General features: G+C 39.3%; 1 protein-coding gene across 2 annotated transcripts in view; it reads left to right on the top strand.

The window, feature by feature from the left end:
* DDX46 (DEAD-box helicase 46) overlaps nucleotides 1-16,753 on the top strand; it is a 71,384-nt gene that overhangs the window by 50,500 nt on the left and 4,131 nt on the right. Inside the window, exons 17-21 of one of the 2 annotated variants that reach the window (XM_043588134.1) lie at nucleotides 2,008-2,145; nucleotides 2,463-2,612; nucleotides 7,350-7,526; nucleotides 9,135-9,353; nucleotides 9,670-9,814. In XM_043588134.1, coding sequence (XP_043444069.1) covers nucleotides 2,008-2,145; nucleotides 2,463-2,612; nucleotides 7,350-7,526; nucleotides 9,135-9,353; nucleotides 9,670-9,814 — 829 coding nt within the window. The remainder of the gene's footprint in view (nucleotides 1-2,007; nucleotides 2,146-2,462; nucleotides 2,613-7,349; nucleotides 7,527-9,134; nucleotides 9,354-9,669; nucleotides 9,815-16,753) is intronic. The other variant, XM_043588143.1, reaches the window with a different exon arrangement.

A 16,753-nucleotide genomic window follows, 5' to 3' on the forward strand; every position in this document is an offset into this window, starting at 1 on the left:
AATTAGCTGTTCTCTTTAGGCAGATAGTGTTATTTATGTCTTTTAGGTTTTTTTTTTTCCCTTGCTTAAAAATTTCTGTATATGTTTTTACATGCATGTATATAGTTTGAGATTTTTCATTGCTATTTTTAAAATGTGGGATTATAAAATATACTCCTACCAAAATTGTTACCCTTTTTCTCATTATTCCCCTGTCCTGCTTCATACACTATGTATATTTCTTGGTTTTTTAACTCACTTATAGTCTGGTAACTATATAGGTCTAACTCATTCTTTTTGAAAGCAGCAAGCAGAATATTCTGTTGTTGGAAACCTTGATGGTGATTGGGGCGCCTGGGTGGCTCGTTCGGTTGGGTGTCTGACTTTGGCTCAGGTCATGATCTCACTGTTCCTGAGTTTGGGCCTCATGTTGGGCTCTGTGCTAACAGCTCAGAGCCTGGAGCCTCTTTCAGATTCTGTGTCTTTCTCTCTCTGTCTCTGCCCCACTGCCACTCGTGCTCTTTCCTCCCTCTCAAAAATAAATAAACATTAAAAAAAAAGAAAAAGAAACACTGATGATGGTATGATGATCTATTTGATTTTCCATTCCTGGACATTTCTACATACTGAGGCAATAATAATAATAATAATAATAATAATAATAATAATAATGTATTTATGGAGTACTTATTGAATGCCAGGCACTGTTTTCATTGCTTTACATAAATCATCTCACTTCATCCTCACAATTTCCCTTTGAGGTGAGTAATACCATTTAATAGATAAGAAAAGTTAAGGTACATGGAAGTTAACTTACTTGCCCAGCTTACACAGCTAATACATAGTGATGGCTTTTATTGATTTAACCTGAGTTATTCTGTGGTTATGGGAAACTTTGTGTAAAATTATGTGCACGTACAAACCTTAAAATAATGTGATACTATTCTTAGCACATGGACAGCACAAAAGCAGGCCATGGGTCATGTGGTGACTAGATATTCCTGAAATACAGTGTTAAACCATGTTTTACAATTCATAACAGTTTTCTGGTAGGGACACAGTGTATGTGAAGACAGTCTGATTGTGGTGTGCCATTCTACTCCCAACTCTATTGCCTGAACCAAAAAGCTGCTAGGGAAATGTGAAATCTTAGGCTTTAGAAAACCCCAGGGAGGTTATATAGCTGACTTCATTTTTGTATGTAAAAACACATTACACATACAGAAACAAATGTTTTTATATCTCTTACTGGTCTTAAAAAATATGCAGAGGGAGAAATATGTGGGAAGCTGTGTCCTAGCAAGTGAATACAAGTTAATTGGGGTAGAGAGGTGCAGTAGGTAGTGTAGGAAGGGAATGCAAGTGAAAGGGGGAAAAATAATGTATTATATTAAAATTAATGTGTATGACAATGCAATTACACGTTTATATAAAATTGAATTTCTGTTTATGCATCAAGAAATGAGTTTCTGGTATGCTTATTTTTATTTTTAATTTTTTTAAAAAAATATTTATTTGTGAGAGAGAGGGTGACGGAACATGAGCAGGGGAGGAACAGAGAGAGAGGGAGACACAGAATCTGAAGCAGGCTCCAGGCTCTGAGCTGTCAGCGCAGATCCCGACTTGGGACTTGAGCTCACGAACTGTGAAATTATGATCTGAGCTAAAGTCGGACGCTTAACTGACTGAGCCACCCAGGAGCCCCTGATTTTTTTTTTTAGATGTTTATTTATTTTTAAGAGAGAGAGTGTGTGTGAGGGGAGGAGGGGCAGAGAGAGACACACAGAATCTGAAGCAGGATGCAGGCTCTGAGCTGTTAACACAGAGCCCCACAGGAGCTCGAACTCATGGACTGAGAGATCATGACCTGAGCTGAAGTCGGACTCTTAACCGACTGAGCTACCCTGGTGCCCCATGAAGTCACTCTTAAGAAGATCTATTATTAGATGATTCTACTTTTATGTTGTGATCTGAGTAAGAGTCATCTTGTTAGTGTCTAATAGTTCTCTTTTTTTCATCATTCATTAGGGTTATGCGTATACTTTTATCACAGAAGATCAAGCTCGCTATGCTGGTGACATAATTAAAGCTCTTGAATTGTCAGGAACTGCGGTGCCTTCTGATCTGGAGAAACTTTGGAGTGATTTCAAAGATCAGCAGAAAGCTGTGAGTTTTTTCCAATTCCCATTATCTTTATGCAGGTCATTATTGTGTTGTAAACCTTGAATATTTTATTTTTGTAAACCTTGATAAGGTAACTGTCTCTTTAAGAGAGGGAAAAGGAATGACAACAAAATCCTCCCTTTTGCTTCAACTCCATGTTTTGTATCATACTGAAGAGTTCTTTTTTTGTTCTCATGCTAGATGAAATGTTTTTGATACATTGGTATGTGCTACCTTGAAAAATACTTAATTACTCCTAAATTCCTAAACATTAAAGTTTTTTTTATTATGAAATTAACTGTTTTGTTTTTCCTTGAAAGGAAGGGAAAATAATTAAAAAGAGTAGTGGGTTCTCTGGTAAGGGATTCAAGTTTGATGAAACAGAACAAGCTTTGGCCAATGAGAGGAAGAAGTTGCAAAAAGCAGCTCTCGGTTTGCAAGATTCAGATGATGAGGACGCTGCAGTCGATGTAAGTGCCATTTTTCTGAGCCCCCTTCTTGCTGATTGAAACATTGTTGCTTCCTCCCACCCCAGGTTTATTTATTGAGATAGCCAGTTGTTGGAAACCTTTCTGATACCTGCCCTTCCCAGCCTTTACTCTTTCTCTCCCTCTCTCTCTTTCTCCCTTTCTCTCCCTCCCTCCTTCTCTTTCTCCTTTTCTCCCTCTCTCTATTCACATATGCCCTGCCCATATTATGTATATTCATAAAAATGAGGTCATACTGCTTTATAACCACCTTTACAACAACAGTCTTATGTTGAAATCTTCTCATTTTAGTAAATTCGTTCTCATTCTTAATTTTGAATATGTGGGTTTCTGTATGTTCATATTTGGAATATACTTTACTGTCATAAACTGTACTTCACTGCTTGTCCTTGTACATTTAATTTTGTACATTCTTTAGATTAAGTTTTGAGGTTGAGTGTGTACATGGAATTGCTCTCCCAAAGGGTGTATCTAATTTGGTTCTGAAACATTTTCAGACTGTCCTCCTGCAAAGTGAATACCAGTTTGGCATTCGCTGTGGTGGTGTATAAGAGTGCCTGGCTCCCCACATCTTTAGCAACATCAGTGCTAATATTTTTATTTTTAAAAATTTAATCATTATAGGTTATCCTCATTAACAATAGTAGTTAGCAGGGTGCTTGGCTGGCTCATTTGGCAGAGAGTACATGACTCTTGATCTTGGGGTCATGAGTTCAGTCCCCACATTGGGTTTAGAAATTACTTTAAAAAAAAAAATAAAATAAAATAATACAGGGCGCCTGGGTGGCTCAGTCAGTTGAGCATCTGACTCTTTTTTTTTTTTTTTTTTTTTAAACGTTTATTTATTATTGAGAGATAGTGAGACACAGAGCATGAGCAGGGGAGGGGTAGAGAGAGGAGGAGGCACAGAATCCGAAGCAGGCTCCAGGCTCCGAGCTGTCAGCACAGAGCCCGACGCGGGGCTCGAACTCACAAACTGAGATCATGACCTGAGCCAAAGTCAGTCACGCAACCGACTGAGCCACCCAGGTGCCCCGAGCATCTGACTCTTGATTTCAGCCCAGGTCATGATCTCACAGTTCATAGGTTCGAGCCCTGTGTTGGGCTCTGTGCTGACAGGGTGGAACCTGCTTGGGATTCTGTCTCTCTCTGCCCCTCCCCTGCTCTCTCAAGCTCTCTCTGTCTCTGTCTCTCTCTTAAAATAAATAAATAAACTTAAAAAAATCAGTAATAGCATTTTTTGAGTATTACTAAGTGCTGTGCAAGGTGTCAAGTGCTTTACAGGGATTGTTTCATTTACTTCACAGTAGCCAGACAAGGTAGATACTCAGGAATATTCCCAGTTTATAATTGAGGAGACCCATTCCATTCTTATTTCAGAGACCATGGTCCTAGCTTATGTTATTATTTGTGACCCAGTGAGTAAAGAGGACCCTAAGGACTCAGCAAGGTCAGGATTTCACAGAGTATTGTTTGGAACCCAAATCCCAGGAGCTTGAGCTTTAGAAGAAGATGTTTTCATTATAAAGTGATTTTGGAAAATCTTAGTGTGTACCACTAAGTAGGATTAGCATATTGAAGTATGTGTAAAGTCCTCAAGTCAAGAAGCTTATTTAACTTCGTTTAACAAATCCTCCATGATATTTGATCTTTGATCTTAGAACTTTTTTTTTTTAATTTTTTTTCTTTTAACATTTATTTATTTTTGAGACAGAGAGAGACAGAGCATGAACGGGGGATGGTCAGAGAGAGAGGGAGACACAGAATCTGAAACAGGCTCCAGGCTCTGAGCGGTCAGCACAGAGCCCGACGCGGGGCTCGAACTCACGGAGTGTGAGGTTGTGACCTGAGCCGAAGTCGGCCGCTTAACCGACTGAGCCACCCAGCCGCCCCAGAACTTTTTTTTTTTTTTACTCGATTAAACCTTAGCTCAGTCAATTTCAGAAATCAGGAATTCATTTTTATCTTATCACTTGAGGAAGTGGAAGCCCAGAAAAAGGATTTGGCCCACAACCACATTGACTGTTAAGCACAGCCAGGACCAGACCCCAGATCTCTCATTAATCCTACGCCATTTCTTTCTAGGATACCATACTGGCTTAAAACTTAATTAACTCAGTGTTTTAGTTACTTATTGGTTATGCTGTAGCAAGTTGATCCACAGCCTAGTAGTTTCAAACAACATTTATTCTCTCACATTTCCTTTGGGTTAGCAAATCAGGAGCAGTTACACTGGTAGTTTTGGCTTAGGGTCTCATTGCGATTGCAGTAATGCTATTATCCTGGGCTGTAGTCATTTGAAGGCTTGACTGACAGAGGACCATTTTCTTTTAGAAGGCAGAATCACTGTGATGTTGGCAGGGTACCTCTGTTCTTTACTCTGCCTATGTGTCCTCACAATATGGCCCCTGGCTTCTCCCAAAGTGAGTGATCTGAGATGGCAAAGAGGAAGCCTTAGGGCCTTTTATGATTAATCTGTAAAGCTCTACTCTGGCACTACTACTTGTATTCTGTCTGTTGAAAATAAGTTACTAAGTCCAGCCCACATTCAAGGAGAGCATCTCCTTTTGAAGGGGAAGAGTATTAAAGAATTTATGGACTTGTTTTATTATTATTTTTTTTAGTGTTATTTTTGAGAGCAAGAAAGACAGGGTGTGAATAGGGGAGGGGCAGAGAGGGAGACACAGAATCTGAAGCGGGATCCAGGCCCTGAGCTGTCAACACAGAGCCCAACTCGGGGCTCGAACTCAAAGAACCGCAAGATCATGACCTGAAGAATTTATGGCCTTGTTTTAAACTCACCTCAGTTTTTTTATGATACTTTGAACTTTTTTTTTTTTAATGTCATATGAAATATGTCGATTGATTCCTTGGTTAATTTTTATAAACAACTTAAAGTACTAAAGTGAATAAAAGCTAGCATCATACACAGTACTCGTTGTTGATTTTGTGTGTTTTGGAATTTAATGCCATGTATCTTTTTTTTTTAAGTTTATTTATTTATTTTGAGAGAGAGAGAGAGAGAGAGAGAGAGAGAGAGAGAGAGAGAGAGAGAGAGAGAGAGAGAATGAGTCCCAAGCAGGCTCTGCACTGTCAGCACAGAGCCTGATATGGAGTTCAAACTCATGAACTGTGAGATCATGATCTGAGCTAAAACCCAAGAGCCGGACGCTTAGCCGACTGAGCCCCCCCGGGCTCCCCATCCTATTTAATTTAAAAGTTTTATTCTTTTGGGGTGCCTGGGTGGCTCAGTTGGTTAAACGTCCGACTTGCTCAGGTCATGATCTCACAGTTTGTGAGTTAAAGCCCTGTGTTGGGCTCTGTGCTGACGGTTTGGAGCCTGGAGCCTGTTTTAGATTCTGTGTCTCCCCCTGTCTCTACCCCTCCCCAGCTCATACTCTTTCTCTTTCTCAAAAATAAACATTAAAAAAAAAAAAAAAAGATATTCACTTGAATGTTAAGTTTATATTTGTTGATAACTAAAACTCCTTGTTAGATAACAAGTATTGTAAAAGGAATTTAAGTTGATTGTTTTGATTTCAAAGAACTTTGTAAGTTAACCCAGTTAATTTTTAAAACCCTAAACAACAAGTTCTGCTCTCCATTTGAGTTTTACCAGATAAGGCCTTATTAGCCTACCTTAAGTATATAAAGGGATTTAAATCTCTGTAGTTGGCATAGTCAGTAGTCATTGTTGGGCAGAAGGCATTATTAAAAGGAAATGCAGATAGCTTATGAAGGAGATATGTCAAGCTTCAGTATGACACAGTGGCAGTTGGACTCATGTGGCTCCTGGAAAGCTGAGGTGTTCACCCATTGTTCTTGCTTTGATAGGGAAACCAACCTTCCTTTTTTCCTGTTTTTTAGTTCAAAAGGAATAAAGCAATAAAACCTTCTTTTCTGATTCTTTTAACCAGAGGTTTTTTTGTTTTTCCTAAATGTTTACTTATTTTTGAAAGAGAGAGAGTGCACAAACGGGAGTAGAAAGAGAGGGAGACACAGAGTGCAAAGCATTCTCCAGGCTCTGAGCTGTCAGTGCAGAGCCTGACTTTGGGCTCGAACCCACAAGCCTTGAGATCATGACCTAAACCAAAGTCGGTTGTTCAACCAACTGAGACACCCAGGCATCCCTGTTAAACAGTTTTTAAGGCAGAACCATTTACATTTTAGAATTTGGGGAGGATTTTGGGAGCCCCACCATAGGAACATGTACCATTCTCCCTGAGAACTATTAACTGTATTTTTAGTGGCCCACTGACCTGGAGTTACTGCCCTTCTTCCAACCTATCACTGCAATTTAATTTGGCCTCAAGGCCTGAGCCTTGAAGCATCTCAGCTGCATCCTGTTGGATGCTCTGTCTTGACACCACATGTTTCTCACTTGCTGAACTAGGATGTATTTTCTGGACCGCTTGGGAGTCTGCTTAACTGGTTCACATAGTGTTGTATTTCAGTTTTCTTTCCCTGCCCTCCCCTCTCCTCCCTTTCCCATTCTTTTTTTTTTTTTCCTGCCATAGATAACTGAATTTTTAAAATGAAATATGCCACTCTTAACAAATAGCTGATATATTTTCCTGTTGATCTGTGTGGTTGAATTAACATAAATACAACTGTCTTATTCTAGTCATTTGATGGAAATATTCTTTATTAGTTTCTGTAGATGTATCTGAATTTTCATTTTTAATCTAATTTTTATTAATCCCTTTTTTTCTTATTTAGATTGATGAACAAATTGAAAGTATGTTTAATTCAAAGAAGAGAGTAAAAGATATGGCTGCTCCTGGAACATCTAGTGTTCCTGCTCCAACTGCGGGAAATGCTGAGAAATTAGAAATAGCTAAGAGACTGGCTCTTAGAATCAATGCTCAGAAGAATTTGGGCATTGAGTCTCAGGTATTAAGTAATTTGTTCCGAGTTTTACTGAGTACTTTTTATGTTAGCACCAGTGAACAGATTGTCCTAGACATTGAGTTAGTGGGAATTTAACATTAATCTAAATACAGAATTCTTTAAATATTGCATTTGGATGATTCCTCTAGTATGGTAAACTGAGGTCTTAATGCCTATTTTGAAAGCCCTAACTGAAGCATGTTAGCTGTAGATAGTTTTTCTAAAGTAATATTCCGATTGATCTTACCAAAATGTTACAGAAATAACTCACTTTTTATTTCTTGATCCACTTTTATTGGGTGGGGTGTTGGGCACACAAACAATTCCTTGGAAATATAAATACGTAGTTACGTAACTCATAATAACATGAGCTTAAAACTGGAAAATGTGTTAAATATTTCACATGCCATCTTTCTCTTGGGGGCTTTTTTATTAATTTTTAAAAATTATTAATTTTTAATTAAAAGTAAATTTTCATAGTATTCCCAAAGAATAGTCTGTTAATTATAAAACTGTTTTGAAGATTTTGAGGTTTTGGATCAGCAGGGCCCTCTGTCCAGCAGGCTGGATCGGTTCAGGACTGTAGCACCCTGTAAGTCGGGAGGACCAAGCCAGAGGGAGGCTAGTGGACCGACTCAGTGAGGCAGCCAGGATCAAGGCTTACAGCCTCAGGTTTCTGTATTTGTTTTGTTGAGCCAGTGAGTTACCATGAAATGTCTACTACACTGAAGCCTGTACTTCCTCTGAAAACAGGGTTTGTAGCACCTAATCTAATATCCTCTGGAATTCTTACTGCTAATAACTCGTTACTGCTGAAACCAAATAGCTACACCTTCTTACTGTTAGAAAAGTGTGAGGTATGAGTCATGTATTACCCCACAGAATTCTGTCCACATTAGACACATAGTAAAATTAGGTTCAAATTAAAAAGATTTAAGTGCAAAATAAAATTAAAAGTAAGTCAATCACTTACTATAATTTATTGAGTTTTGGGTTTGCTATGATGGCAGGAAGGAGCTCAGTGGTGGTAGTAGACAAAGATTCTAATTTAGAGGAATATCTTAGGAGCCACAAAATATATAAATGATTTTAGAATATTGTACTATATTTGATATCAACAGTTACATAATTCTCTATGATCCAGTAGAATTTTTAATAAAGAGTTGAATGTTATTTATTTTTTATCATGAAAATAAGGGATATAGATATATTAAACTATTGGTTATAAATATGTGCTGTTAATTGCACATGAGTAGGACTCTGCATTAGAAACATGCTTCTGGAGACACCTGTGTGGCTCAGTCGGTTAAGTGTCCGGCTCTTGATCTTGGGGTCATGAATTGAAGCCCTGTGTTGGACTCCTTGCTATGTGTAGAGCCTACTTAAAGAAAGAGAGAGAGAGAGCGAGAGAGAGAGAGAAAGGAAGGAAGGAAGGAAGGAAGAAAGGAGGGGAGAGAAGGAAGGAAGGAAGAAAGAAAAAGAAAAGAAAAAAGAGAACGGGAAAAGGAAAAGAAAGATTAGTTAGTGGCTTTTCAAAGAAAAATTTGTGGTAGGATCCCAGATCTTGTCTCTGCCCTCATTTGAGATTTGACTGTAGGTCTTCTTTTACTGCAGGATGTGATGCAACAGGCCACCAATGCAATTCTCAGAGGTGGCACCATCCTGGCTCCCACTGTGTCTGCAAAAACCATTGCAGAGCAACTTGCTGAAAAGATCAATGCTAAGCTCAATTATGTGCCTTTGGAGAAACAAGAAGAGGAGAGGCAAGATGGTGGACAGAATGAATCTTTTAAAAGATATGAAGAAGAATTAGAGATCAATGACTTCCCACAGGCAAGTAACAGTTTAAACATTGTTTATAAATTGCGGAGTAAAATTTCTTGCTTCTTAAGGAGCAAAAATATCTTGTTTAAAACCTTGAACGTTTTAATAGCTACTTTACTTTTTTATCTTGATGAGGAGGGAGACAACAGTAGAAATTCTATTTTTATGAACATATTCTAGGTACATTAGGATCTAAATGAATTGATGTGAAGGAGTTAATTATAATCTTAATATTGACCTTAATATTATTTAGCCAACCTATTCTTTGTCAGTACACCAGGTTTTTATCCTGTTGTGATTTTTCCCCCCACCTTTTCTTTCTTAGACTGCTAGGTGGAAAGTTACCTCTAAGGAAGCTCTGCAGAGAATCAGTGAATATTCTGAAGCCGCAATTACAATCAGAGGAACGTATTTCCCACCTGGCAAAGAACCTAAGGAAGGAGAGCGGAAAATTTACTTGGCAATTGAAAGTATGTATCTTTGGTTCTTGAAATTTCAGTCTTGAGTTAGGTCAGAGTTGATTATAGATGTAAGGGCACAGAGAGAATGTCAGGTCAGTTCTAAAGAAGATAAAAATAAGGAATACCTATAGAAAAAAATAATTTCAGGGCACCTGGGTGGCTCAGTCGGTTAAGCGTCTAGCTCTTCTTGATTTTGGTTGTAATTTCGTGGTTTGTGAGTTCAAGCCCAACATCCAGCTCTGTGCTAACCATGTGGAGCCTGCTTAGGATTCTCTCTCTCCCCCCCCCCCCCCCCCCTTCAGCTTGTTTCTTTGTCTCTTTCTCTTTTTCTCCCCAAAATAAATTAATAAAAACATTTAAAAAAAAAAAAGAAAACATAGTTTCATATATCATTTAAGGTCTTTATTTAAAAATTCAGTACATAAAGGGGTACCTGGGTGGCTTGTTAAGCCTCTGACTTTGGCTCAGTTCCGCTCAGGTCATGATCTCATGGATCATGAGTTTGAGCCCCACATTGCGCTCTGCAATGACAGCATGGAGCCTGCTTCCAATCCTCTGTTTTCCTCTCTCTGCCTCTTCTCTGCTCGTGCACATTCTATCTTTCTCAGAATAAATAAACATTAAAAAACACTAAATACATTACATACAGAAAGGTGACTGATCTGTGTTCGGAGCTCTTTCATTTTTGACGATTCGGTCAGATTTGAAAATCACTCTAAAAGAAAACAAATATTTTAAGGACTGCTCTGTTCATACTTCTAATAAAGTAGAACATTCCTGGGCAGAGTTTAGGTTAGAAAGTAAATCCATATATTAGTCTACTTAATGGATGTTTATTCAAGCAAATATTCTCTCTGAAATTATGCCTGTAGAAGTTTTTGCATATCTTTAAAAAAATTAGAAGAGGACAGTTAATACCATAACACAAAGTATGTAAGTAATGCATTATCTCAGAGCAGTCGGATTTGCTTTTAAACTTTATTTCATACATTCATGAGTGAGTTCAAAACATAGTTTCCATTTTGATTTTTTCCTCTAATACTCCACTGCATACTAGGACAACTTGTTTCCCTTCATTTATATTTAATCTGAACATCTTTGTGACAGACTTATAAGTATAGACAAGGCAGATCCACTTCATCTATTTAATGAACTAAATATCTGTTGAATACTATTGTTGGAGCTGTGGAGAGGTTTATTCCAGGTGTTGTGTAAGCTGAAAGTCTGTGTACCTTGTGCTTTACATGGTTTTGATGACTGCAGAGGAGCCACTCTCCTGCACGGTGTATAATCTCAGGCACCACCCTGGTACTTTGAGGCATGCATGTCCCTTCTGACGAAGAAGCCTTTACCTCATCCCACTTCTCCCCTCTGTAGCTCTTTACCTGTTGTTTTTATTCACAGTACTCCTCACATGGAAATTGTCGTATGTTTTTACTTGTTTGTGTCTCCCCTACTAGAGTTCTGTGAATGTAATGACTTTGTCTTCTGCTCTATTCTCAGAGCACATGGTAAACCCTTAATAAATTTTCTGAGTTATGCATCTGATTAAGCCCTATAGCCACTTGTCTTCATGGTACAAGTATTACATGGTATAAGTATTGACAGGCTTATTCTCTATTTGATTTCTTTAAAGCTGTACTGTCCGGGGGCACCCGGGTGGCTCAGTCGGTTAAGGGTCTGACTTCGACTCAGGTCATGATCTCACGGTTCGTGGGTTCGAGCCCCGCATCGGGCTCTGTGCTTACAGCTCAGAGCCTGGAGCCTGTTTCAGATTTTGTGTCTCCATCTCTCTCTGCCCCTCCCCTGTTCACACTCTGTCTCTGTCTCAAAAATAAATAAACATTAAAAAAAATTAAAAACAAAAAAGCTGTACTGTCTGATAGAACTCTCTGTGATGAGTATGGAGTGCTTGAAATGTGGCCAGTGTGACTGAAATTTGTAAATTTTACTTAATTTTTATTAAAAACTTAAAAAATTTTTTTTCAACGTTTTTTTATTTATTTTTGGGACAGAGAGAGACAGAGCATGAACGGGGGAGGGGCAGAGAGAGAGGGAGACACAGAATCGGAAACAGGCTCCAGGCTCCGAGCCATCAGCCCAGAGCCTGACGCGGGGCTCGAACTCACGGACCGCGAGATCGTGACCTGGCTGAAGTCGGACGCTTAACCGACAGCGCCACCCAGGCGCCCCTATTAAAAACTTTTAAAGGAATTCATGTTTGATTTTTTTTTTAATTTAGGTTTTTAGTAATCTCTATGCCCAGCATGAGGCTCAAACTAATGACCCTGATATCAAGAGTCAAACGCTCTACCTACTGAGCCAGCCAGATTTATATAAAATGTAAATAGCCACATACATGGCTGGTATGTACTGTAATGGATAGCTCAGCTCTCAAGTTTGTTGTTGGAAAGATCAATGGAAGGTATTTAGATCCACTGAAAGTATATTGTAAATAAGGTTTGTCTCTAGTTTGTTCTTGTTATATTTTGCCATTTCTTTGATTTTGTGAAGACTTTATAATTTTAGGTAAGTTCTTTACTGAATTTAATGTACAGATGATTTACTTATATATTAGGATTTGATTCTTTCCTGGCCGAAACAAAGAATTCTACAAATGTGACTGAAAGTTAATTAGTGCTGTGCCTGTTTAGTCACTTTCCTTTGAATTGGTGACCTCAGTTGTTTTTGTGTGGCATCTTAGCATAAAGACCACAAGAACAGAAACACATGTGCAGTGTGTATCCCATCTACCCTAAGTAGAAATTGTTTCCTGGCCAGAGGTATGAGATGGGGTCAGAGTAAGTAAAAGCACTGAAAAGTGCTATTGCCACGATTCTGCTGATCTTTTTTTTTTTTTTTTTTTTCCTTTAGTAAGGGATTGCCTGGTCCCTGTAAACTTTTGCTTAGTTTCCAAAGTTCTGATACAATTGATTTCAAGTTTTTCAAGTTTATTCACTTTTTGTGGAAGGACAGGCTTTTGGAGTTCCAGCCTCTGCCATTTTCACTGCTGCACTCTCACTTTTGGACTTTTTTTTTTTTTTTTTAATGTTTATTTATTTTTGAGGGCAGGGGAGTGGCAGAGAGACAAGACAGGATCAGAAGTGGGCTCTGCACTGACAGTAGAAAGCCCGATGTGGAGCTAGAACTCAGGAACGTTGAGATCATGACCTGAGCCGAAGTTGGACACTTTAACCAACTGAGCCACCCAGGTGTCCCTCACTAACGGACTAAAAAAAAAAATTTTTTTTTTTTTAGTGTTTGTTTATTTTCGAGAGAGAGAAAGAGAAAGGGTGCAAGTGGGGGAGGAGCAAGAGAGAGGGAAACACAGAATCCTAACCAGGCTCCAGACTCCACACTCAGACCTGTCAGCACAGAGCTTGGCACAGGGCTCCAACCCACGAACCATGAGATCGTGACATGAGCCGAAGTCGGATGCTTAACCGACTGAGTCAACCAGGCGCCCCTCGGACTTGTTAAAGTTAATGATAAATTGTGGCAAAGGTGAAAAAATTGCATTTTTTTGTGATTGTGACTTCGATTAAGTCAGGTTTTAGATGGCATCCTTTTATGTATCCTGAAAGACTTTTGGTCTGCCAGTGACTGTGTGTTTGCAAATCATGTGACACTCTTCCTTATTTGTGTAGTAATATGGGGGTGCTGACATCTTTCTGCACTTGGAACTGGACGGGTCTCCTACTACAGTATTCATTAGGCCATACGGGATGGAGACACAGTGTCCTCCAGTGGAATCTGATGATAAAATTTTTGGTATACATGGAATTAGCCTTTTATTCTAAGCTTGAATATCATGGGTGTCATTTAAAGCAAAATCAATACTTTTAAATGCCTGCCTTATAAAGAGGTAAATCAGACATATGACTGTTTTGAAAAAGGATCCTCTGTGTAATTTTTTTTAATTAAAAGGTAATTATGTTTGTTTAGCATAATTTATATATCAAGATTCGTTTCACGTGTAACTTTATCAGAACATACCTTCTCTACTGCCAAGTGAAGTGAGAAGCCCACAGCTTCTTCTTGACTTTTCCATCCACCTAGAATGGTTTTAGGCATTTCCCCCCATTGTCATCTTATACTTAGGAAGTAACATCTAATTTTTATTATCTAACCTAGCTTCTTTTTCTCTGTAAAAAAGATAATCTTATCAAAAATGAATCTTTAGGATTCTAGAGCCATAGTGGTGTTAAGAGCTCGATATTAGTCATTAAAATGATCCAAAGGTTTGAGATTTTCATAGATGATTAGTTTTTTAAAGGATATTTTAGTTTTTGAAACTCCAGCCAAATCAACTGAACTCTAATAGGATGAAAACAGGTGTTGGAAGGAGCCTAGTGTCATCTGTTTCTAGTTCTGTAATTAGAGGGACCATACTGCCTGGCTCCTTGGGGGCTCTGTGTGGCTCAGCAGTTCCAGGCCTCCCACTAGGCAGTGGGAAGGAGAACAGGAAGGACTTATGTGCCTAGCCATCCTGTATAATTTATAGCCTGTTTTGTGACCCTCTCTTTTTACTAGTGGAGAATCCCTTAAAAGCAGCCAGAGTTGTTTTAGGACCAATGAAAGGAAATGCCTCTTTTCCATGGCAGCTTATAAACATGTGTAACCTATTACCTAAAGAAGCTTTGTAAGTCAAAACTTTAAACTGGTCAAAATGGTCAGGCTCTAACAAAAGGAGGGAAATTACTCTTCTTGGATTTAGGTGATAGTGTCATTTTCTTTCTTTTTAAAACAGCATAGACTATCAACAAGCTTCACACTAACCATGTCAAGTAGCATACATTCCTCCTGAATTTCATTTTATTGTAATTTTCAGTCTGGCTTCACTCTTGATTCTACCCTTTTGTTCACTTTCATCCACCTCTCTTCTTTTCAAGCACCCACAGCTTTAAAATGTGTGGTTGCTGGGACACCTGGGTGGCTCAGTTAGTTAAGTTTCCAACTCTTAACTTCGGCTCAGGTCATGATCTCACCGTTTGTGATTTGAAGCCCCACATCGGGCTCTGCACTAACAGCAGAGCCTGCCTGAGATTGTCCCTCTTTCTCTGCCCTTCCCCTGGTCACACTCTCTCTGTCTCTCAAAAAAAAAAAAAAAAAAATTGTGGTTGCTGGCTGGTGAAGGTGCAGGATTTAGATTAGATATGTTGCTGTGACTTCACAGCCATACTCCTGGCTCTTTCCTTCGTGTTGTTAACCTGTTTCTTCTTGCTTCTCCTCTTCTTCTTTCTTCTCCTCTCTTCCTCCTCTTCCTTTTCTTCCTCAGCCGCCTGACCTCCTCCCTGTGCTCTCTCTGGGGTCAAAAAGGTCCTTCATGGAACACCTGGGTGGCTCAGTTGGTTAGCCATCTGAGTTTGACTCAGGTCATGATTTCATGGTTCTTGAGTTTGAGCCCACATTGGGCTCTCTGCTTTCAGCATAAAACCTGCTTCAGATGTTCTGTCTCCCTCTCTCTTTCTGCCCCCCACCCCCAACCTCTCTCCCCAAAATAAATAAACATTAAAAAAAAAAAAAAAGGATCATTGCCATCTAATAAGGGAACTGTTTCCTCATTTGGTTTTCTTTTTTCTTTTTAAAAAAAAATTTTTTTTTAACGTTTATTTATTTTTGGGACAGAGAGAGACAGAGCATGAACGGGGGAGGGGCAGAGAGAGAGGGAGACACAGAATCGGAAACAGGCTCCAGGCTCTGAGCCATCAGCCCAGAGCCCGACGCGGGGCTCGAACTCACGGACCACGAGATCGTGACCTGGCTGAAGTCGGACGCTTAACCGACTGTGCCACCCAGGCGCCCCTCTTTTTTCTTTTTTAATGTTGATTTTGAAAGAGTGCGTGCGTGCACACATGTGAGCAGGCAAGGGGCACAGAGGAAGAGAGAATCCCAAGCAGATTCCACATTCGCACTGGAGCCCAATGCAGAGCCCGATGTGGGGCTTGATCCCTCCACCATGAGATCACAACCTGAGCCCATATCAAGGGTTGGACGCTTAACCTATGGCATCCAAGCGCCCCAGAAAACTGTTTTTCTTACATAGAATGATAAACATATAGTCCTCTACATTGCAACCCTAGTTCTCCTTGTATTCTTTAATATTTCACTCCTAGTTCTTAATTTCTCATCTATTTCTTTGGTCTAGCTCTTTTTTTTTTTTATTAAAAATGTTTTTAATGTTTATTTTTGAGAAAGGGAGTGCTAGCAGGGAAGGGACAGAGAGAGGGGGAGACACAGAATCCAAAACAGGCTCCAGGCTCCAAACTGTCAGCATGGAGTCCGATGTGGGGCTTGAACTCACAAACGGTGAGATCATGACCTGAGCCTAAGTCAGATGCTTAACCCATTGAGCCACCAAGGTGCCCCTGGCCCAGCTCTTTCATTTTTATCGTTGTGCACTGTGCTACCTATCTAGATTTACTTGTTCCCTGGCATTGTCCCTTGGCTGCAGATCCCTTAATACTACCTTTGATGGCTCTCTCGTCTCTGTTTCTCCTTTACTTCTCATCCATATTTCCACTGGCCTTATTGACACTTGCAATAAGATGTCACATGAGCACCTCACCTACAGCAATCCTCAAAATTGAATTTCATCCAGTCACTGCTGATAATACCTGTTTTCCCTTGAATTCAGTATCTTGTTTACTATTTCGTACTTTATTTGCTCCTCAACTCTTAACCACTTAACTCTGCTTAGAGAAGTGAGGGAAAGGTTTTTGTAAGGAGTGATATTTAGAAGTCATTCTGATGAGAGTATTTCCGACCTTCTTGTTCTGTTGTACTGTCTCTACAAGTTTGTTTTTCTAATAGTCTACAAGTTCATGAAGAGCATGAATAAGTTCTTTATATAATGTATTTCTCACCCTATATCATACGTGGCAGTTGCTTAATATTTCTTGAATTGAAGTAACTATATGAATGAGTGTCTCCAGATTGCCTCATCCT

This window comes from Prionailurus bengalensis, chromosome A1, assembly GCF_016509475.1.
Source record: "Prionailurus bengalensis isolate Pbe53 chromosome A1, Fcat_Pben_1.1_paternal_pri, whole genome shotgun sequence".
NCBI classification, from domain to species: Eukaryota; Metazoa; Chordata; class Mammalia; order Carnivora; family Felidae; genus Prionailurus; species Prionailurus bengalensis.